General features: G+C 48.7%; 1 protein-coding gene across 1 annotated transcript in view; it reads right to left on the reverse strand.

Moving 5' to 3' along the window:
* The window catches only part of LONP1 (lon peptidase 1, mitochondrial), a 327100-nt gene that overhangs the window by 124490 nt on the left and 177731 nt on the right, over nt 1-24879 (reverse strand). Inside the window, exon 13 of the mRNA XM_040417757.1 lies at nt 221-337. Coding sequence (XP_040273691.1) covers nt 221-337 — 117 coding nt within the window. The remainder of the gene's footprint in view (nt 1-220; nt 338-24879) is intronic.

Here is a 24879-nt window from a genome sequence, read left to right on the forward strand (position 1 = left end):
GTGGTAGGACCCCCCACTGATCTAAAAGTTAACACCTATACTGTGGATGTAAGATGCTGCATATTTCAGACACCAATGGCAGCCGATTATAGGGGTACATCAGGTTTCCTATACGGTTTCTGCTATTCTGTTGGACAAAACATTGTGACGGGCGCTCCTAGCAGAAGCTCTGTTACAGATGTTAACAGCCTATAAAAGCAGATATAAAAACATACTTGACCTCTGCTATAGCTAATTTTTCTTGGGCTACATAACCAGAGACATTGATCATCTCCATCCGATCCCTGAGAGGTTCTGGAATGGTTTCTGTGACATTGGCTGTGCAGATGAAGAGAACCTGCAGTAGATAGATATAATACAGAAAACACCACTTGAAAAAAAATGTAACCTTATAAATCTTAACATTTAGTAAAGGTTAACAAACAATATACAGTAAATCCATAGATGGGAACATAAATAATTTGAACAGGTCACTACTTTCCATTGCGCATATACTGTAAAGTCGTAATAAAGGCAGCTATATAAATAGATTGTATATTGGATATAACAGATGACACTATATACAGTTGTGTTCAAAATAATAGAGTGTTTAAAAAAGTGAATAAAGCTCAAAATCCTTCTAATAGCTTTTATTACCATACACAGAAATGCATTGGGAATAGAGTTGTTGCGATACCAAATTTTTGATTCGGTTTCGATACCATGAAAAAGTATTGCGATACTCGATACCATTCGATACCACGCGAAAAAAATAAACAAAAAAAGCCACGTGCATTCCTCATTTTTAAAAATGGCGAATCGCGCAGTTTTTATTTTATTTTTTCTGTTCCGGCATTCACCACCTAGATTTTTTTTTTATATTTTAATAGTTTGGACTTTTCTGACGTGGCGATGTAATATGTTTATTTATATATTTTATATGTGAAATTGGGAAAAGGGGGGTGATTTATACTTCATATTTTAGTGTTTTTTTTTTTTTCACTTTTTATTTAATAACTATTTCCCCCCTTAGGGGCTAGAACCTGGGATCTTTCATCCCTTTTCCTATTCACCCTGATAGATCTCTATCAGGGTGAATAGGACTCCACACTGTCCCTGCTGCTCTGTGCTTTGTGCACACAGCATCAGGGATGTTACCATGGCAACCAGGGCTTCTGTAGCGTCCTGGCTGCCATGGTAACCGATTGGAGCCCCAGGCTTACACAGCTGGGGCTCCGATCAGAAGCTGCCACTGCACCACCAATGAGGGGGAGTGGAGAGGTCCCTGTGGCCACTGCCACCAATGATTTTAATACTGGAGGGTTGAGAGGGGCCGGCGCACTGTGCCACCAATGATTTTAATGGGATGGGGGGATTGAGGGGGGGGGCACACTGCACCACCAATGATTTTACCCCTTTATACAGGAGGCGGGTACTAGCAGATCAGCGGCAGTTAACTGCCGCTGATCGCAGCTCCCTGTCAGGGGCAGGGTGCCGGCAATGCGATTCTGCTGCCGGCACCCGCCTCCTGTATGTGTTAAAGACTGACTACTGTATATGAGTCCAGACTTTCACTATTAGGCCACACAGAGCGGCGCCCAGCGATGTCTCAGCACTCACCATTTAGTCCTGGGCGCCGCTCCGTTCGCCTGCAGTGCCCCATTACTGTCTCCTCTCCTGCTCCACATGCTGCTGATTACTATCGGAGCGATGGGAGGAGACATCAGCTTCACTAGTGGGCGTTCCTTCTCCCTGGCTGTAGCGCTGTCCAATCGCAGCGCAGGGAAAAGGAACGCCCACTAGTGAAGCTGATGTCTCCTCCCATCGCTCCGATAGTAATCCTATCATTGGTGGCGCAGTGCGCCCGCCCCTCCTCCGCCCCTCTCTTCTCATTGCCGCCCCTCCTCCACCCCCTCTCTTCTCATTGCCGCCCCTCCTCCGCCCCTCTCTTCTCATTGGTGGCAGCGGCAGCAGCACAGGGGGAGGGAGGACAGCTTCCTTCTCCCCTGTGCTGCTGAGAGAGAACATGAGCGCGCCGATAGCAGCGCGCTCATGTTCAGAGATACTAGACTGCGCAGAAGCGCAGCCCAGTATCGAAAAAACGGAAATCCCGGTATCGTATCGATACCGGGACAAAAGTATCGATTGGGTATCGAAATTTCGATACCCGCAACAACCCTAATTGGGAACAGATGAAAAACATTAGGAATATTAGACCGTTAAAAAAAAATAGCAGTGTTTGTATTCTTCTTTACAAACTCAAACACTCACTACATAAACTAAAAAATGTTTGAAGATTTTGCTTTCCTTTAAATTACTTAACTAATATTTTGTTGTATAACCACTGTTTCTGAGAACTGCTGTACATCTGTGTTGCATGGAGTCCACCAACTCCTGACACCTGTGAACAGGTATTCCAGCCCAGGATGATTGGACTACATTCCACAGTTCTTCTGTCACCCCACTAGTTTTCTATTGGATTAACTCCTTAAGGACACAGCATTATTTCACCTTAAGGACCAGGCTATTTTATGCAAATCTGACCAGTGTCACTTTAAGTGGTGATAACTTTTAAACGCTTTGACTTATCCATATTGTACTTCATGACACTGGTAAAAATATAAAAAGAAAAACCAAAATTTACCAAAAATTTGTAAAAAATTGCAAATTTCCAAGTTTCAATTTCTCTACTTCTATAAATACATAGTAATACCTCCAAAAACAGTTATTACTTTACATTCCCCATATGTCTACTTCATGTTTGGATCATTTTGGGAATCATATATTTTATTTTTTGGGGATGTTACAAGGCTTAGAAGTTTAGAAGCAAATCTTGAAATTTTTCAAAAACCCAATTTTTAGGGACCAGTCACTTTGAAATCACTTTGTGAGGCTTACATAAAAGAAACCACCTAAAAAGGAGACTTTTGTATTACTTACCAGTAAAGTCTCTTTCTCGCTCTTCCTTGGGGGACACAGGAAACCTTGGGTATAGCTCTGCTCTCTAGGAGGCGTGACACTAAGTGAAAGCTGTAAGCCCCTCCTCCATCAGCTATACCCCTCAGCCTGGAGAAGAGACTGCCAGTTGCGTGTCCAAGTAGTGAAAGATAACCACCAACCGGAAAAAGAACTGTCGAGCCCCAACGGGGGCAACCAAGCCGGAACCACAACTGTAACCCAAATGAAGGGCGGGTGCTGTGTCCCCCAAGGAAGAGCGAGAAAGAGACTTTACTGGTAAGTAATACAAAAGTCTCCTTTTCTCACCCATATTCCTTGGGGGACACAGGAAACCATGGGACGTTCCAGAGCAGTCCCAGAAGGGAGGGACCAGAACAAACTAGACCAACACCAGAGGCATCCATCAACTGCCGCCTGCAACACCAGACGGCCTAAAGCAGCGTCAGCCGACGCATGAGTATGCACCCTGTAGAACTTGGTGAAGGTGTGCAAGGAGGACCAAGTGGCCGCCTTGCAAATCTGCTCCGTAGAAGCCCGATTCCTCTGAGCCCAGGAAGCCCCGACCGCTCTAGTGGAGTGAGCGGTAACACCAAGGGGCGGAACCCTGCCCTTGGCGAGATAAGCCTCAGTAACAGCCATCTTGACAAAACGGGCGATAGCAACTTTGGATGCCGCCATCCCTCTGCGCGACCCTTCCGGGACCACAAAGAGCGAGTCAGTATGCCTGAAAGAGCTGGTTACTTCCAGGTAAATCTTGAGCGCCCTGACAACGTCCAGGCGATGAAGCTTCCTCTCCCGCGGGTGGGAAGGGGAAGGACACAAAGAGGGGAGAACGATGTCCTCGTTCAGATGAAAGGCGGAGACCACCTTAGGAAGGAAGGAAGGGACCGGACGAAGAACCACCTTGTCCTGGTGGAACACTAGGAAAGGTTCCAGACAGGAGAGTGCAGCCAATTCGGACACCCTCCGAAGAGAGGTGACGGCTACAAGAAAAATAACCTTGCAGGACAGAAGTCGCAAGGAAACCGTCCGCAGAGGCTCGAAAGGAGAAGCCTGGAGCGCTGAGAGAACCAGGTTCAGGTCCCAGGGCGGTACCGGAGGGCGGTACGGGGGAACCGCGTGAGCAACGCCCTGAAGGAAGGTCTTGACAGGACCAAGGGGGGCCAGTGGGCGCTGAAACAAAATGGACAGCGCAGACACCTGACCCTTCAAAGAACTAAGGCCCAGCCCTTGGGCCAGTCCGCTCTGCAGGAAGGACAAAACGGTGGGGAGAGAAAAGCGGAGCGGAGGAATCCCCAGATCGGCACAGAACCCCAAAAAGGTCCTCCAGGTCCTATAATAGATCCTAGAAGAGGACGGCTTACGGGCGCGGATCATGGTGCGGACGACGTCCGCAGAAAAACCCCTACGCGTCAGGACGGTGGTCTCAACAACCACACCGTCAAACGTAGGGACCCTAAACGCGGGTGGAAGATCGGTCCCTGAGAGAGAAGATCTTCCCTGGCGGGCAGCGGCCAGGGCGCGTCTGCCAGGAGCAGCATGAGGTCGGCATACCAAGACCGGCGGGGCCAGTCTGGAGCGACCAGAATCACCGAGACGCCTTCCGCCGCTATCTTCCGAAGGACCTTGGGCAGGAGAGGGATGGGAGGGAATATGTATGGGCGCGCGAAGCCTCGCCAAGGAAGAACGAGGGCGTCGGCCCCGCAAGCTCCGGGATCCCTGGCCCTGGACAGATAGGCGGGGACCTTGTGATTGAATTTTGAGGCCATGAGGTCCACGTCCGGTATGCCCCAACGAAGGCAAATGGCCTCGAATACCTCCGGGTGAAGAGACCACTCGCCGGGGTCGACGGTGGTGCGACTGAGGAAGTCCGCCGCCCGATTGTCCACCCCTGGAATAAAAATTGCAGATAGGGCCGGGACGTGGGCTTCCGCCCAACGGAGAATGCTGGTGACCTCCCGCATTGCTGCAGCGCTGCGAGTGCCCCCCTGGTGGTTTATGTACGCCACAGCCGTGGCGTTGTCCGATTGTACACGAACAGGATGACCCTTCAGCAGATGAGTCCAGTGTCGTAGAGACAGAAGGGCCGCTCTCAGCTCCAGGACATTGATCGAGAGTTTGGACTCCGATGGAGACCAAATGCCCTGGACGGATCGGGGAGGAAACACGCCTCCCCAGCCCAAGAGACTGGCATCGGTTGTAACCACCAACCAGTTGAGTGGCAGAAAGGACCTGCCCAGAAGAGGGGACTGTAACCACCAGCGGAGAGATGACCGCACCGGAGGCGATAGACGGAAGGGATGATCCAGAGACTCCGGCGATTTGTCCCAGGAGGAGATGATCGCCCGTTGGAGAGGGCGGGAGTGAAACTGCGCAAATGGGATCGCCTCGAAGCAGGCAACCATCTGCCCCAAGACCCGCATGCAGAAGCGGAAGGACGGTCGACGGTGGAGAAGGAGACCCCGAACCGCTCCACGGAGGGTCAGACGTTTTTCCGAGGGAAGACGTACCTCCGCCGCTCCTGTGTCTAAAAGCATTCCCAGGAAGACTAGCTGTCTGGAGGGGGGAAGGGAGGACTTGGGGAAGTTGATGACCCAACCGAACCTCGCCAGAGTCTCTAGAGTGAGATCCACGCTGGCAACCGCTTGAGAAAGGGACGGAGCCTTGATGAGGATATCGTCCAAGTACGGTAGCAGAAAAACACCCCTGGAACGAAGTAAGGCCAAAACCGGGGCCAGGACCTTGGTGAACACCCGGGGGGCAGTTGCCAGCCCAAAGGGAAGGGTGACAAACTGGAAGTGGAGGTCCCCCACGGCGAATCGGAGGAAGCGATGGTGACACCGGGCTACCGGAACATGGAGGTAGGCATCCTGTATATCGATGGAAGACATGAAATCTCCCTGCTCCAGGGAAGCCACCGCGGAACGGAGGGACTCCATCCGAAAGCGTCGAAGGAGGAGAAAACGGTTGAGCTTTTTGAGGTCCAAAATGGGCCGCACCGAACCTCCCTTCTTGGGAACTACAAAGAGGTTCGAGTAGAACCCTTGGAACCTTTCCTCTAGAGGAACGGGGGTAATCACCCCCCTGTCCAGTAATGCTTGAACGGCCGCGGAGAACGCAGCCGCGCTTTTCGGGTCCCGCGGCGGGCGGGAGCGAAAGAACCGATCTGGAGGGAAGGATGCAAATTCGATTTTGTATCCGGAGGACACAATTTCGAGGGCCCTGGCGTCGGAGACGTGAGCCATCCAGACGTCCCTGAAAAGGAGGAGCCGGCCCCCCACCCGGGTGGGTGGGGGCGCGCCTTCAGGCAGAGGACTGCTTTGCTGCGGGTGTGCGGGCAGCCTGCGGCTTGCGCCAGGAGGGCTGGGCCCGAAAAAACGGCTTCCTACGCTTGTCCTGGGGAGGAGCCGAAGCGGCAGCTGTGGTGGGAGCCCCAGAGGCCCTGCGGGAGGACCGAAAACGAGACGCACCAGGGCGTCCGCGGGGGGCGCCCCTTGCTTGGGGTTGAGGAAGATGGGTGCTTTTACCACCCGTGGCCTCCGAAATAAGTTCGTCTAGGCGGACCCCGAAAAGGCGGGAACCCGCAAACGGTAGCCCCGCCAAGGAACGTTTGGAGGCAGCGTCCGCTTTCCAAACCTTCAGCCAGAGCTCCCTCCTGACGGAAACTGCCAGGGCGGAGGAGCGTGCAATAAGGGCTCCCGCATCAAGGGAGGCCTCACAAACAAAATTCCCGGCCCGAATAATAAGCTGGGCCAAGGAACGTAGGTCCTGGATGGGGACGTCCGAGTCCAACTCCTGTTCCAGCTGCGCACCCCAAGCAGAGATTGCTTTCCCTGCCCAAGCAGAGGCAAAAACCGGTCTGAGAGCAGAACCGGAGGCAGCAAAAATGCCCTTGGAAAGGGTCTCCATGCGACGGTCCTCCGCTGACTGAAGAGAGGACCCGTCGGGAACAGGGATGGCCGTGTTCTTTGACAGCCGGGCCACAGGGGGGTCCACCTTGGGTGGGGAAGACCATGTGGCCACGACATCGGCTGGAAAGGGATAGCAAATGTCCAGCTTCTTGGGGCTGACAAAACGGGCGTCCGGGCGAGCCCAAGCCTTAGACACCACAGAGGAGAAATCAGAGTGGATTGGAAAGACTTTTGAGGCCTGCCTGGGTCTGATAAAGGAGACGCTAGCTGCGTCAGAGCTAGGGGGATCATCCTGCACCTTAAAGGTGTCACGAATATCAGAGATGAGCTGACCCATCGCTGAGGCTAGCTTGGACGGCAGGGCCGAGTCCATTTCCAAATCTGAAACCGCCAATTCACCTTCAGAGAGCGAATCCTTTGGAGAGGCTCGTCTGGGTGCGCACGCGTGGCGGGGAGAGTGAGGCCTCAGAGGAGGAGGCTCGCTCTACTCTAATACGCTTCTGAGAGTGCCTAGCTCGGGAGGGGTCACTAAGAGAGAGTGAACCCGCTGCAGCGGCAGAAGCAGTGGACCCGGAGGACGCGACAGTCAGAGAGGCGTCCTGCGGGGTAGGTGGCCTGTCTATTAGGCGGCCCACGACATGAGTGAGGCTTTCCACGGCCTGGGACAGGGATCTAGCCCAGTCAGGCGGGTCAGAGGAAGCAGGGAGCGACACAGCGGGCGACTGAGGCTGCGGTGGAGCTCGGCATGCAGTACAGTGCGGATCAGACTGCCCCCGGGGAAAGGGTTCCCTACAAGCAGTACAGGCATGGTACCAAGGCTTGGCGGCTGCAGAAGGGTCTGACATGGTGGAAAAAAGGATGTTGCACTTAAGTGGGAGACCCCAAGAAAAGTGGTGGCACGGAGGGGGTTAACAGTCCTACCAGACCCGGATGATGCAAGTGGCAGCGGTAAGGGGAACAGACTGAGGAGGCTGTGGAGGAGAGGCAGCAGCACGGAGATGAATGGCTTCAGGATCGCACGGCAGAGAGGATTCCACGCAGCACTGAGAAGTGGAGCCCGATGAAACCGGAAGTAGCGGAGCGCATGTAGGAAGCTCCGCCCCCCCTCTGCCGCGCTGAAGAAGAAGCAGAGCCGCGCGCGCGCGGCAAAATGATTTTAACCCCCAAGGATGATGAAGTGCCGGCCTGAAATGGCGCCGTTCAAGTAAGCGGCCCCCGCCGCGCCTGGATGTGGCAGACGGCTTGCTTTTTTCCTGCAGCCGTCCCCTGAAGGTAGCGTCCCTGCCAAGGACTTGCCCAGATAAACTCCCCTGCCCGGTAACGGTCCCGATATGGGGGGGGGGGGGGGGGGGGGTTGGCGCACGATGTAGCAGTGGCCATGTAGCAGTGGCCATGTAGCAGTGGCCAAGGGGGATGTAGCAGTGGCCATGGGAGCCCAGGAGGCCTGTAGCAGCGGTGGGAGGGAGGAAGGGGAGGCTGGAGCAGCCACTCTCACCATACGCTGTCTTCGCCCTCAGTCCATCCAGCGGGGGTCGCCCCTTCAGCTCCTGGCACCGCAGTGGCAGGAAGCCGGGGGAGGGACTTGGCGTGCGGACGACCCTGAGCTGGCGGGACGCAGGGGAGCGAGGCTGCCCTGGTCCACCTTGTCTTCTGTGGGGGAGGCGGCAGTGCGGAATTACCGGCACTGGCGCAACTCAACCCCGGGAGAAACAGAGGGGTCTAATGCGCCTCTGTTGTCCCTGTAGGTAGAAAAAAAATCGAATTAAAAACAACAAATAACGCAAAAATAAAAAATCATAGGAAAACAACCCTGCATAAGCAGGGGGTGTCTTGCCTCCTTGGACACTAAGCAAAAACTGGCAGTCTCTTCTCCAGGCTGAGGGGTATAGCTGATGGAGGAGGGGCTTACAGCTTTCACTTAGTGTCACGCCTCCTAGAGAGCAGAGCTATACCCATGGTTTCCTGTGTCCCCCAAGGAATATGGGCGAGAAAATCACCCCATTCTAGAAACTACACCCCTCAAGGTATTCAAAACTGATTTTACAAACGTTGTTAACCCTTTAGGTGTTCCACAAGAATTTATGGAAAATAGAGATATAATTTCAAAATTTCACTTTTTTGGCAGATTTTCCATTTTTATATATTTTTTCCAGTTACAAAGCAAGGGTTAACAGCCAAACAAAACTCATTATTTATGGCGCTGATTCTGTAGTTTACAGAAACACCCCATATGTGGTCGTAAACCGCTGTACGGGCACACGGCAGGGCGCAGAAGGAAAGGAATGTCATACGGTTTTTGGAAGGCAGGTTTTGCTGGACTGTTTTTTTTTTTTTACACCATGTCCCATGTGAAGCCCCCCTGATGCACCCCTAGAGTAGAAACTCCAAAAAAGTGACCCTCTTTTAGAAACTACGGGATAGGGTGGAAGTTTTGTTGGTACAAATTTAGGGTACATATGATTTTTGGTTGCTCTATATTTAGGGCTGCAGCTAACGATTATTTGAATAATCGATTAGTTGTCGATAATTTAATCGATTAATCCGTAAAAAAACACCAAAATTACAAAACAAATGAGGTTTATATGATTTTACTTTAAAAAATTATGTTCAAAGGCTATATTAAAACAAATTGTGGGTGGCACAGTTATGGAGGGGAATCTGTGGATGGCACAGTTATGGGGAGTACAATATGTCATGAAGTACAATATGAGACGAAAAAATCTCAGAATGGCCTGGATAAGTTAAAGCATTTTAAAGTTATCACCACTTAAAGTGACATTGGTCGGATTTGCAAAAAATGGCCTGGTCCTTAAAGGGGTTGGCCACCATAAGTATAAAAAAACAATAAAGTGCCACAGACAATAACTAAAGCCAAGAGGAATTTGTATCATGACAGATATACTGTGTATTATTTATATATATATATATATATATATATATATATATATATATATATATATATATATATATATATATATAAATATAAATATAATTTTTCTACTGCATTCGGCATAGCATGCTCCCATTGATGAGAGGCTGTGTGGGCGGAGCAGCTACAAAGTGAAAGTAAAAATCCCAGCATGCATCACAGCAAAGCGTCTCCAGGGGAGCAGTCACATGACATCTCAGCCTACTTGTGATGCCATAGTGACAAAAGACTTACATTACTCTTACCGGTAATCGTTTTTTCCCTTTAGCCTCCACAACGGCAGTAAACATGGAGATTATCCCGCCTTCTCAGGGACAGGAAACAGCTTTGTGGATCAGCCCATATAAGGCCCCCTCCCTCTTACCTCTCCAGTTAGTAACCTAGTACTCAGAGATAAATGCAAGGAAGGTTTAATAAAGATCAAAAGTAACAAATATCAGAGCCAGTCTGCTCTAACTTAGAAGAACATATATTTCATCAATAGAATATACACAAGTATTTATACGTATTAAATAATGTATATCTATATATAGTAGATTTTTTATTTTTTTTGGGGGGGGAATTCCTCCTGCCGTTGTGGAGGCTAAAGGGAAAAAACGATTACCGGTAAGAGTAATGTAAGTCTTTTCCCTACGCCTCCACAACGGCAGTAAACATGGAGGAAGTAACATAGGATAACAGCCTAGGGTGGGACAACTGCAGATAGGACCCTCCGCCCAAAGGCTAAATCCCTATTTGCAGAAACATCTAATCTGTAATGTCTAAAAAATGTACATGGATTGGACCATGTGGCTGCACGGCAAATGTCCTCTAAGGAAGCTGAAGCACCCTCGGCCCAGGATGTGGCTAGGGCCCTGGTAGAGTGAGCTTTGAGAAACGGTGGAGGAGGAACACCTTCTGTCTGGTAGGCTAGATAGATACAGGACTTGATCCATCTTGATATTGAAGTCTTGCTGGCCGCTTTTCCCTTCAACATGCCCAGGTATTGAATTAGAAGTTGATTAGTCTTCCTAATCTCCTTAGTGGCTTCCAGGTATTGGAGGACACATCTCCTGACGTCCAGGTTATGAAGAAGTCTCTCTTTTTCGTTCTTTGCCTGAGAACAAAAGGAGGGAAGGATAATTTCCTGTTGGCAGTGAAATTTTGAGACTACCTTCGGAAGGAATTCTGGAGCATGTTTTAGCGTGATCCTGTCGTCTGAAATGGAAAGGTATGGAGGCAGGATAGAAAAGGCTTGTATTTCGCCTACTCTCCTGGCCGTAGTGATGGCTAGCAGGAATGATGTCTTAAGAGTAAGAATTCTTAAGGGTATATCTGTAATTGGCTCAAATGGAGGGTACATAAGCTTGGACAATACCAAGTTTAAGTCCCAAGGAGGCACTAGGGATCTTAACCTAGGGCGAATCCTGACGGCCGCCTTAAAAAACCTTTTTATTATTTCCATGTTAGCCAGTTTACAGTCCATAAATACACTCAAGGCTGCTATCTGAACTTTTAGTGTACTTACTGCGAGGCCTTTATCCAACCCTGCTTGGAGAAAGTCCAGTATGAGGGACATCTGAGGTTCTCCTGACGGGTCGTATTTATCCTTCCCGAAGAGCAGAAAGGATTTCCAGGCCCTTAGATATATTTTCGAGGTGACCGGTTTCCTACTAAGAAGTAAGGTGGAGATCACTTTCCCGGAGAAACCTTTTTTCCTCAGGATGTTTCTTTCAGCCTCCAGGCCGTCAGACGGAGTTGGGTGACTTGAGGATGAGAAACCGGACCCTGAAGTAGAAGGTCTGGGCGAGGAGGGAGGATCCAGAATTCTTCTCCTGCTAGAATCTTCAGGATCGGAAACCATGATCTGCGGGGCCAAAATGGAGTGATCAGAATGATTCGTACTCTTTCTTCCAAAATCTTTGCTATGACCCGCTGTATGAGGGAGAATGGTGGGACTGCATATAACAGGACTGGTGGCCAGGGTACCGAGAGCGCATCCACCTTTAAGGGTTGATCTTCTACTGCCAGAGAGTAGAAATTCGGAACCTGTTTGTTTTTTCTTCTGGCGAACAGGTCGATCTTCGGCGTTCCCCACCTGGAACAGATCTGCTTGAATACCTGAGGGTTTAGCATCCACTCTCCTGCGTTTAGCTGGTCCCGGCTGAGGAAATCCGCCACCTGACTCTTTTCCTCTCACATGGGCTGCTGAAAGGGACTGAATATTCTTTTCTGCCCAACTGAAGATTTTTCTCACCACCAGGGCTAGCGATAGGCTTCTTGTGCCGCCCTGTTTGTTCAGGTACTCCACTGTTGTAGAGTTGCCCGACAAGATCTTTACATTCCTCTGCAGGAGGGAGGGTGTAAATGTTTTCAGGGCTTCCCAAACCGCGGACAATTCTCTCTTGTTGGAGGAGGCTTTTTTCAGAACAAGACTCCACTGGCCTTGAGCTAGTTTCCCTTCTATGTGGGCTCCCCATCCTTGTTGGCTTATCTCCCCCGGACGAGGGTTCTCCATATATCTGTCTGGTGGGCAGGTTTTTAACTCTAGACTGTACCCGTTTTTTATGACTGACAGAACCCATGGAGAGGCCTGGATATTTACCCAGGCAGGATAGAATTGGGACAGTCTTCCTCCCACTACGCTTTTGGCGTCATTGAGTAGAGGTGTGGGCCGATTTGTCAGGGTTAAACAGGAACCCTCTGCCTTTACCCCTATTGGACTGCCAGGCTGGTCTAGTGTCCCTTCTTTTTTGGTCCGGCCTACCCCGGTTCTGGGACCGAAAGGACCGCCTTTGTTGAAAAAATTTTGATTCTGTAGGAAAGCCCTTTTTTCTATCTGAAGCTTTCTCTAGAATGTCGTTCAAGGCCGTACCGAACACCCTATCTCCCTCACATGGCAGAGTGCACAGCTTGTTCTTGGAGGCTGTGTCACCGGACCAGGTGCGTAACCATACTGCTCTTCTAGCAGAGTTAGAGAGGGCAGCAGATCTGGCTGAAAGCTTCACTATGTCTGCTGACGCGTCTGCCATAAAATTAGCGGCCTGTTTTAGCATAGGTATAGAAGCTAGGATTTCATCTCGTGGAGTGCCTGACTCTAGATGTTCCTCCAACTGTCCCAACCAAAGGCCCAGGGTTCTCGCCGTATAAGTTGCAGAGATCCCTGGTCTTAGAGTGGCCGTAGAGGATTCCCACATCTTTTTAAGGAGGTTTTCACATCTTTTGTCCATCGGATCTTTAAGAAGGCCGAGGTCTTCAAATGGAAGGGCAGTTTTTTTAGAGATTCTTGCTACTGGGGCATCTACTTTAGGGGTCTTATCCCAGGCCACAGAATCTTCTTCCGCGAAAGGGTATTTTCTCTTTAACCACTTAGAGGCGGATTGTTTTTTCTCAGGGTCTCTCCATTCTGAGTGTATTAAAGCTCGGATGTTAGGGTGGACGGGAAAGACTCGTTTTTTCTTGTCCCCTAATCCAGCAAACAATTGGTCCTGAACTGAAAGGGGTTCTCTGGGCTCTTCCAGGCTTATTGTAGCCCTAATGGTTTTCAGTAGGGAATTCGTCTCCTCAACTGAACAGAGAGGTTTACCGCCTGCTTGATCTGAAATATCAGAGTCAGACCCAGAGGAAATTTCACCTTCATCCAGGTCAGAGTCCTGCACATTAGGGACTATGGCTCCTGAGGTAGATGGTCTGGGAGACAATGTAGATAACTTAGCTTCTACAGCTGCACCCACTTCTTCTCTGATTATGGTTTTCAGACTCTCAATTAAAGATGGGGTCTCTTCTGACACAACCTTGTCACAACACTTTTGGCACAATGATTTCTTGTATGTACCAGACAGCGATTTCTTGCACATTACGCATTTTTTCTTCAAAGGTGGATCCTTTTTTGAGGATTCTTTACCCTGAGAGACACAAAATTGGAGAGGAAAGTTTTATCCTTAGTCTCTAAAGAGAAGGGTAAAGAACCACCACCAAGGAGACCCCCATACAGGATAAGGCACCCTGTTATTTAGTAATGGGAGGAGGCTTACCGGGCTAGAGGGCCTGGAGGAATCTGTGGGCCGCCTGGGCGAATCGTCAGCTTGCTGGGACATTCTCAGGAGAAGAGCGCAGGAGCTGCATGGAACGCCGGCAGCCGCGCTCTTTTACTTCCTGGTTCCCACCGATGACGACATTATGCTCCACCCCCCCTCGCGTCACACGCCGGCCTCCGACGTCACATAGAATTCAACTGCCGGCGCACGCGCATAGGGGAAATGTGTGGGGAGCGCTCCTAGGCCCAGGAACGCTCCCCCGGCTCGCAGAAACAGGGCCGGTCCGCACTGGACGCGGGTCCAAAGCCCGGGGTGGCCAGCAACGCTGGGCTTAAACCACAGGGAAGGAGGAACTTCTTGCAGAGTTCCGCGACCCTATCCCCTGCCTCAGCCCTCCGGCCAGAGCCGGGATAACAAACCGAAAAGGCTGGGCGCGTGACTGATCCATCCGGCAAGTCCTGACCTTCTGAGGGACAGGAAAACAACTGGAGAGGTAAGAGGGAGGGGGCCTTATATGGGCTGATCCACAAAGCTGTTTCCTGTCCCTGAGAAGGCGGGATAATCTCCATGTTTACTGCCGTTGTGGAGGCGTAGGGAAAAGCACATTAGTCATTTCATCAGTGCTTTAGCATACCTCCCAACTTTAGAATAGAAGGAAGAGGGACACTACGTGCCCAAGGCTACTTTCACACTTGTGTTTTTTGCGGATCTGTCATGGATCTGCGAAAACGGTTCTGTTACCATAATATAACCGCATGCATCCGTCATAAACGAATCCATTTGTATTAGGTCTTCTATAACCATAACGGATCCATCTTGAACACCATTGAAAGTGAATGGAATACGGATCAATTTTCTATTGTGCCAGAGAAAACGGATCCGTCTCCATTGACTTACATTGTGTGCCAAGACGGATCCGTTTGGCTCAGTTTCATCAGGCAGACAGCGTTTTGGTGTCCGCCTCCAAAGCGGAATGGTGACTGATCGGAGGCAAACTGATGCATTCTGAGTGGATCCTTTTCCATTCAGAATGCATTAGGGCAAAACTGATCCATTTTCGACATACCTCCCCCGTACCAGTACCGCCACTGAAATCCGGGACTGTCCTGCCGGATACTGGAAGGAGGTATGGCTTTAGGCCTCATGCACATGACCATAGCCTGCCTTTGCCTGTATTGTGGCCAGCGAACAGGGGGTCTGCAATATACAGGCACCAGCCGTGTGCGCACCGTATCAAGTGATGGGTCTGAAATCCGAAAGATACGGTGTGGTCTGGAATGGAAGCACAGATCGGAAACCTATGGAGTGCATGCATGGGTTTTCTGTCCATGCCTCCGCACTGCGAAAAAGTACTGTCGGATGCAGATTGCAGACCCCATTTAAATGAATGGGTTCATGTCTGCAGACAGTGGCCATGTATTGCAACGTATACACGTGTGTAAATAAATGTATGTGATATATATATTATATATATATATATATATATATATATATATATATATATATATATATATATATATTTTTTTTTTTTAATATATTTATACATTTCTATGGGAAGCACGATGTGCGGCCCCGATCCGGAATTGCGGACCCGCACTTCCGGGTCCGCAATTCCGATCCTGAAAAAAATAGAACATGTCCTATTCTTGTCCGCAATAGCGGACAAGAATAGGCATATTCTCTTAGTGCCGGCAAAATGCGGAACGCACATTGCCGCTGTCTGTGTTTTGCGGATCCATGGATCCGCAAAACACACATGGATGTGTGAATGGACCCTTAGACATAAATACATACGTATAGATATGTATATGTATATGTATATGTATATGTATATGTATATATATATATATATATGTATATATATATATATATATATATATATATATATATATATATATATATATATATATTAGGGATCGACCGATATTGATTTTTTAGGGCCGATACCGATAATTTGTCAACTTTCAGGCCGATAATTTATACCGATATTCTAGGTATTTTTATTTTTGAGGGAAAAAAAAAAATTCCTACACAAATCTGCTGAAAATTAATGTTTATTATTAACGTGTATTATTATTTTATTTTTTGTGTAAATCTTTTTCATTTATACTTAATATTTTTGTGGGTTTTTTTTACTAACTTTTAGCCCCCTTAGGGACTAGAACCCTTGTCCTATTCACCCTGATAGATCTCTATCAGGGTGAATAGGATCTCACACTGTCCCTGCTGCTCTGTGCACACAGCAGCAGGGAGCTGAACATGGCAGCCAGGGCTTCAATAGCGTCCTGGCTGCCATGGTAACCGATCGGAGCCCCAGGCTTACACTGCTGGGGCTCCGATCGGAGGAGCAGGGGAGAGGGGATCCTGTGGCCACTGCCACCAATGATTAATACTGGGGGGGAGGGGGGCGCACTGCGCCACCAATGTTTTTACTATTGGGATGGGGGTGGGGGGCGCACTGCGCCACGAATGATTAATACTAGGGGGCTTGAGGGGGGGGGGGGGGGGGCGCACTGCGCCACCAATGAAGATACCTCTTTCACATACAGGAGGCGGGAGCTGGCTGCAGAGTCACATAGCCGTCTCCCGACCTCTATGAGCGGTAGCTGCGATCCGCGGCACCTAAGGTGTTAACTACCGCGGACCGCAGCTGCCGTTCATAGAGATCGGGAGCCGGCTATGTGATTCTGCAGCCAGCTCCCGCCTCCTGTATATGAATGAGAGATGTATGTTCATTAGTGGCGCAGCGGCCACAGCCCCTCCCCTCCTCTTGTCTCCTCTCCTGCCATTGGCGGCGGCAGCAGCATCACAGGGGGAGGAGACACTGCTTCCTTCTCCCCTGTGCTGCGGAGGGAACACAGATTGCGCTGAGAGCAGCGCGTTCTGTGTTCCCAATACGTTATCGGAATATCGGCAAAATAGATGCCGATAACGTTCAAAATCCTCAATATCGGCCGATAATATCGGTAAAACCGATAATCGGACGATCCCTAATATATATATATATATATATATATATACACACATACACACAGATACGGTCAGTGCCCATTAGGGCTGCACGATAAAATCGAAAAAATAATCGAATCACGATAATCGGCAAATGCGATATGGCGATTTGGCCGACCTGAAAATGCCACGATTATATATGAAGGGGCCCCACGCACATAACTGGCTTTGCGTGTAAAGTATTTTACTAGTGTGTGAAACAATCTCTCTCCTTTTGATAACAGGTCCAGCCTCTGTACTCACTTTCACAATGAATGCAATGCACTGCAGCTAACGGCAGCGAGCGGAGGGCGCGTGACTGACGTCACTTAGTAACGCTCCTGCTTCCTGAAGTGGGAGGAGCGTTACTAAGTGACAGTCACGCGCCGGCCGCTCCGCTCGCTGCCACTAGCTGCAGTGCATTCATAGTGACAGTGAGTAACAGAGGCTGGACCTGTTATCAATAGGAGAGAGATTGTTTCACACACTAGTAAAATACTTAACACAAAGCCAGTTATGTGCGCAGTTTAGGACACATGAGGGGACACATAGGGCCATGAGGGGAACCAGCATAAGATGCTATATGTCTTAAGCTGGCCCCCCTCATGGCCCTGTGTGTCATAGCACACATCCCCTATAACAGTGCCATCCACAGGTCCCCATAAGTGTCCTCCACAGATCCCCCATAACTATGTCATACCCAGCCGCGTCAGCGGCTCATATGGGAAAATCCAAGCAAATAGACCTCTAGCACAATTCCCTTAAAATATTGCATCGCACATAGTTATCGCAATTTTTAGGGCCCTAATCGCAATCGCACAAAATTCCCATATCGTGCAGCCCTAGTGCCCATGCATTGCGGACCGCAATGTATATACACATATAAATATATTAAACACGTGTTATATTTTGTGCATGAATAAATGTGTAATATATATATATATATATATATATATATATATATATATATATATATAAATAATTCTTCTGAAATACTTTGTTCTTTACATAGTTGAATGTGCTGACAACAAAATCACACAAAAATTTAAAAATGAAAAACTAATTTTTCAACCCATGGAGGTCTGGATTTGGAGTCACACTCAAAATTAAAGTGGAAAAACACACTACAGGCTGATCCAACTTTGATGTAATGTCCTTAAAACAAGTCAGAATGAGGCTCAGTAGTGTGTGTGGCCTCCACGTGCCTGTATGACCTCCCTACAACGCCTGTGCATGCTCCTGATGAGGTGGCGGACGGTCTCCTGAGGGATCTCCTCCCAGACCTGGACTAAAGCATCTGCCAACTCCTTGACAATCTGTGGTGCAACGTGACGTTGGTGGATAGAGCGAGACATGATGTCCCAGATGTGCTCAATTGGATTCAGGTCTGGGGAATGGGCGGGCCAGTCCATAGCATCAATGCCTTCGTCTTGCAGGAACTGACGACACACTCCAGCCACATGAGGTCTAGCATTGTCTTGCATTAGGAGGAACCCAGGGCAACCGCACCAGCATATGGTCTCACAAGGGGTCTGAAGATCTCATCTCGGTACCTAATGGCAGTCAGGCTACCTCTGGCGAGCACATGGAGGGCTGTGCGGCCCTCCAAAGAAATGCCACCCCACACCGTTACTGACTGTGGCGAAACCGACCTCGCCACTGGGTTTTGGAGAGGACTGGCTGCTGGCCTCTTGCCCCAGGATTATGGGCCATATACTAACTTTTAAACCCCTGAACCGATTCAAGTGAATTTTGGATAGGTTTGTCCCCACGTTATACTGTTTGAATTAATGTAAGTTATATGTATGGCCAATGTAAACTCACAAAGTTGTAACAATTTATAATAGGTGTAACTTGTCAGCTTGGGAGGAAAATGCTGGGTGTGTTTCTATTGTGCCATTGTCCCATTGTGTGTTTAAATGGTGATGTCTGTTCTGTTGTCCTCACATGTGTATTGGCGATCTCCCTTTGTCCTCAGAGATAATTGGATTGCTCTTCAGATTGTCTGGACAGAGAGGAGGAAACCATGATGCATTGTGGGGATATGTTGTCTTATGTCAGTCTTCATTCTGGTCCTCTGGGGGCGTGAACGATTGGTTGCTGTTGTATCATTGTATGTGTTGTAAATTACTGATTGGTTGTATTTCAAACCCCTGTGGGCAGTACTATGTTTGTGGTTTATGAATAAAAGAGGCTGTACGTAAAGTACAGTCAGACCACTGTTTGACCCTCAACACGGAGCCTTGTCTCGTTATTGGGGGGATTCGCTGTATGCTGTTAGAGGACCGATTGCCAGAAGTTAAAGCTGATTCCTGTTCGTCTGCTAGCAGCTATTCGTGAGGTTCCAGTTTGGAGTGCTACTTTGAATCCAGTTCGGGAGGTTGTTGTCCTGCAGTAGCTGTGCCTGTCTCTCAGAAAGGGGCTTATCGCCTAAACGGATTTTAACCCCTTGTCTGCTGAAACGTGCCGTTACACTGACCCAATGCCAAACGGGTCATGCTGGAGGATGTTGCAGGCAGCAGAACGTTCTCCACGGCGTCTCCAGACTCTGTCACGTCTGTCACATGTGCTCAGTGTGAACCTGCTGTCATCTGTGAAGAGCACAGGGCGCCAGTGGCGAATTTGCCAATCTTGGTGTTCTCTGGCAAATGCCAAACGTCCTGCACGGTGTTGGGCTTTAAGCACAACCCCCACCTGTGGACGTCGGGCCCTCATATCACCCTCATGGAGTCTGTTTTTGACCGTTTGAGCAGACATGTGCACATTTGTGGCCTGCTGGAGGTCATTTTGCAGGGCTCTGGCAGTGCTCCTCCTGTTCCTCCTTGCACAAAGGCGGAGGTAGCGGTCCTGCTGCTGGGTTGTTGCCCTCCTACAGCCTCCTCCACGTCTCCTGATGTACTGGCCTGTCTCCTGGTAGTGCCTCCATGCTCTGGACACTACGCTGACAGACACAGCAAACCTTCTTGCCACAGCTCGCATTGATGTGCTATCCTGGATAAGCTGCACTACCTGAGCCACTTGTGTGAGTTGTAGACTCAGTCTCATGCTACCACTAGAGTGAAAGCACCGCCAGCATTCAAAAGTGACCAAAACATCAGCCAGGAAGCATAGGAACTGAGAAGTGGTCTGTGGTTACCACCTGCAGAACCACTCCTTTATTGGGGGTGTCTTGCTAATTGCCTATAATTTCCACCTGTTGTCTATCCCATTTGCACAACAGCATGTGAAATTGATTGTCACTCAGTGTTGCTTCCTAAGTGGACAGTTTGATTTCACAGAAGTATGATTGACTTGGAGTTACATTGTGTTGTTTAAGTGTTCCCTTTATTTTTTTGAGCAGTGTATAACATTACTATTCTAATTTTTCTTATTTTATGCCTGTTGATTTGAAGTTTATTTTAAAATAAACATGTTAATTACGTTTACAATAAAGCTAAATTTCTTTAATAAATTTTGTTTTTCAGTATTTATTTATTTTTTTTATGTCGTGTGGGTATGCCAACATGTGTGAAATCCATCGCATGCGCAGCTCCGTTTTGGACGCAGCACAAAGAAATAAAGATCAGTGCCAGGCGGCCGCGCTATTCCTTTGTGCCTTCATCTGCAGGAGCAGAGAGGGGTAGGAGCTGAGGACATGAGGCAGGATGGGGTCAGACTCTGGACTACAGCAATGGAGCTTTGGGGGATTTATGGCTGCCCAGTACTGGTTGTGTTCGTAGTGGCTACTGCCTTATTGAATGGAGGGACACAGAGTGGGGTGACATTGAATGGAGGGACATAGAGGGGGTGACATTCTAAAGTGTAGTGATACATAGACGCCATTATGGAAGGAGGGGACACAGAGGGGAGGACATTATGATGTTGAGAGAATGGAGGGACATTGCGTCCCCTTTGTCCCTCTACTTCATAATGTCCTCCACTCTGTCTTTTCACTCCATAATTCGTCCCCTGTATCCCTCCATTCTATAATGGCATCCCCTCGGTGTCCCTCCATTCTATAATGGCATCCCCTCGGTGTCCCTCCATTCTATAATGGCATCCCCTCGGTGTCCCTCCATTCTATAATGGCATCCCCTCGGTGTCCCTCCATTCTATAATGGCATCCCCTCGGTGTCCCTCCATTCTATAATGGCATCCCCTCGGTGTCCCTCCATTCTATAATGGCATCCCCTCGGTGTCCCTCCATTCTATAATGGCATCCCCTCGGTGTCCCTCCATTCTATAATGGCATCCCCTCGGTGTCCCTCCATTCTATAATGGCATCCCCTCGGTGTCCCTCCATTCTATAATGGCATCCCCTCGGTGTCCCTCCATTCTATAATGGCATCCCCTCTGTGTCCCTCCATTCTATAATGGCATCCCCTCGGTGTCCCTCCATTCTATAATGGCATCCCCTCGGTGTCCCTCCATTCTATAATGGCATCCCCTCGGTGTCCCTCCATTCTATAATGGCATCCCCTCGGTGTCCCTCCATTCTATAATGGCATCCCCTCGGTGTCCCTCCATTCTATAATGGCATCCCCTCGGTGTCCCTCCATTCTATAATGGCATCCCCTCGGTGTCCCTCCATTCTATAATGGCATCCCCTCGGTGTCCCTCCATTCTATAATGGCATCCCCTCGGTGTCCCTCCATTCTATAATGGCATCCCCTCGGTGTCCCTCCATTCTATAATGGCATCCCCTCGGTGTCCCTCCATTCTATAATGGCATCCCCTCGGTGTCCCTCCATTCTATAATGGCATCCCCTCGGTGTCCCTCCATTCTATAATGGCATCCCCTCGGTGTCCCTCCATTCTATAATGGCATCCCCTCGGTGTCCCTCCATTCTATAATGGCATCCCCTCGGTGTCCCTCCATTCTATAATGGCATCCCCTCGGTGTCCCTCCATTCTATAATGGCATCCCCTCGGTGTCCCTCCATTCTATAATGGCATCCCCTCGGTGTCCCTCCATTCTATAATGGCATCCCCTCGGTGTCCCTCCATTCTATAATGGCATCCCCTCGGTGTCCCTCCATTCTATAATGGCATCCCCTCGGTGTCCCTCCATTCTATAATGGCATCCCCTGTGTCCCTCCATTCTATAATGGCATCCCCTGTGTCCCTCCATTCTATAATGGCATCCCCTGTGTCCATAACGTCTTCCCCCTATGATGCTCCATTCCATAAAGGAGTTCATCATGAATTCCATTATTGTAATCTAATGTAAAATCGTTGGTGTAGAGGAAATAATAAAGAATGTATTCGAAGTCAGACTGGATATGACAGTTCGGTCCTGTATTATGGGATATGTGGAGTTGTCAGAAGGGATGGCGGAGAAAAAAAACTAGCTATCATGCGAGTGATGTATCAGGCGAGGAAGCTGATAGCATTTCACTGGTTGGATAGACAACCGCCATCGGTGAAAGAACTGGAAAGTAAGGTACATGTACTGATACGCCTTGAGCAATTTGTTTACCATAAAAGAAATAGTCTCAAAAAATTTGAAAAAATCTGGTCACTCTGGATTCAACATTACAATATCCAAGTGTGAGAGAGGGTATGAGTGTATGAGTAGGTCTGGAAGTGGAGGGTTAATTGGTGAGAGCGGAATGAGTTTGGGAAGGTATGGGTAAAATCCTATTCTAGGAGGTGTCCAAAAAGTATACATATAAGGTATCACTTGTGTGTAAAGGTATACACATGGATGAACAAATAATTACCCAAGTGCTTTTGTATATATGCAACGTCACATTACCCTATCGAGCATTGTGTAATGGTTTAGTCTACAAAACGAAATGAGCTTTTCAATATATTAGAACTTTGGTATATTGCTCTTGCTTTGAAGGGGAAAGTTGGGGGGGGGGTGGGAAGGGAGGGGGGATTTGGGTGTGTTTGCATTCATTGTATTGAAAATTGCTAATAAAAATTATCTGATTTAAAAAAAAAAAATCGTGGATTTGGTGGTGCATTTATTCAAATAAAAATGATACTCACCTGTTTTGAAGTTGTCCTGGTCCTCCGATACTTGTCCGGCACGCTCTCTTTGTCAAATTCTGTTTGATCTTCATGTACGTTGATCTTCTTATACAGCTCTGCTACATCTGTCTTCATGTACACTATATTTCATTATAGGTATCTAATTCATGAAACTCAGTGTCCCTCTATTCCATATTTGCGTCCCCTGTGTCCCTCCATAGGACATTATGAAGTAGAGGTCATAGTGCTGGAGAGGGAGACAGATGTAGCAGTGCTGTATATGAAGTTGATCAGCCGCAGTGCTAGTGGTAGAGACAGATGTAGCAGTGCTGTATATGAAGTTGATCAGCCACAGTGCTAGTGGTAGAGACATATGTAGCAGTGCTGTATATGAAGTTGATCAGCCACAGTGCTAGTGGTAGAGACATATGTAGCAGTGCTGTATATGAAGTTGATCAGCCACAGTGCTAGTGGTAGAGACAGATGTAGCAGTGCTGTATATGAAGTTGATCAGCCACAGTGCTAGTGGTAGAGACAGATGTAGCAGTGCTGTATATGAAGTTGATCAGCCACAGTGCTAGTGGTAGAGACAGATGTAGCAGTGCTGTATATGAAGTTGATCAGCCACAGTGCTAGTGGTAGAGACAGATGTAGCAGTGCTGTATATGAAGTTGATCAGCCACAGTGCTAGTGGTAGAGACAGATGTAGCAGTGCTGTATATGAAGTTGATCAGCCACAGTGCTAGTGTGGAATTGACTATATATATGTAGCAGAGCCCGTATAAGCGAAATGGTCAGCCTCAGTGATGGTGGAATAAAGAGTTGTAGCAGAGCTTTATATGCGGACCGTCAACCTCAAGGATGGTGGGAGAGTATAATAAAGATGTAGCTGAGCTGTATAGGAAGCCCTTGAGCCAAACTTATGATAGGAGACTGGAAAAGAAACATGTTCCTGAGCTATATATGCATCTATACATATACATAGTGTAAGGTTTATACACAATTGTAGTACAGCTGTGATAGAAAGATATCTGCATCAGTGCTGGGGGGTGGGGGATGGTCATGTTTTATGGGAATCAAATGCACAGATTATAAGTCTACTGGCTGACAAGCTTTAGATTATAAGTCTACTGGCTGACAAGCTTTAGAGCTAAGGTATAATATGGAATTGTAGTGTTTGCTGCACAGAATAAATTTGTAAAAGATCAGACTGAGATTGTGTGTAAAACTTTTCAGAAGAGCCACATGTTCCTGTACACTGAGCTCACTTATCACAGCTCTCTGAGGATTCCACAGCAGGGGGGAGGGGACTCAGACACTGCAGGCTGCCAGAGCGATGAGTCATTCTTTTCACATGAACCAGCACATAAGAACTCAGCTCTCAGTGTGATGTCATAAGGAGGCGTGGCCGGCCTTCACTCTAGCTGCCTAAGCCCGCCCAGCCTTAGCTGCAGAAAACCAGGAAGTGGACAGCAGAGCAGTGGCGTTGCTAAGGCTGGTGTCACCCGGTGCGGTAGAAAATTGTGTCACCCCCCCAGGATGAGTCACGTAGGGGACGTCCTTCAAGCTCCGCCGCGGTGCCGCTGACACCCCTTACGTCCTTCACTGAGCCTGCCGACTTACCCAAGCGGTAATGGGGGGGGGTTTGGATAGTAAACAGACCGCTGACGTGGGAGGGGGGGGGGGGCTAAGCAGACAGATCGACAACTGGGGGGGATGTCGGATTAAAATTTTTGAGAACAGGTTCCCTACTACGGCGGGCGCGTGGCGCCGGGACACGTACACCATATATATCCAACACACATACATATAAATACACCATATACATGGTACACATACATAAATACACTACACTATACTATACAGCAGTACATACCTCTCACATCCAGGGCCTCCCAGGTGACGTCTCCTCCGATGTAGATCTTCTCTGTCATCATCTTCTCCGTTTGGTCCAGACACTTCTTTCAGCCACGTCTCGTCTCTGCAGAGTGTGAAACACGGACATCTTAGTGTCCTCATTTTTCTATCATCATCCCCCAACCTGGAGTCCCCACAGTGTTATCCTGCGGCTCGCTGTGCTCCCCAATACCCCCCAAAACTATCCTAAATAAATAATAGTGCCCCCATAGTAATTGTGCTC

The sequence above is a fragment of the Bufo bufo genome, chromosome 2 (assembly GCF_905171765.1).
Source record: "Bufo bufo chromosome 2, aBufBuf1.1, whole genome shotgun sequence".
Lineage (NCBI taxonomy): Eukaryota > Metazoa > Chordata > Amphibia > Anura > Bufonidae > Bufo > Bufo bufo.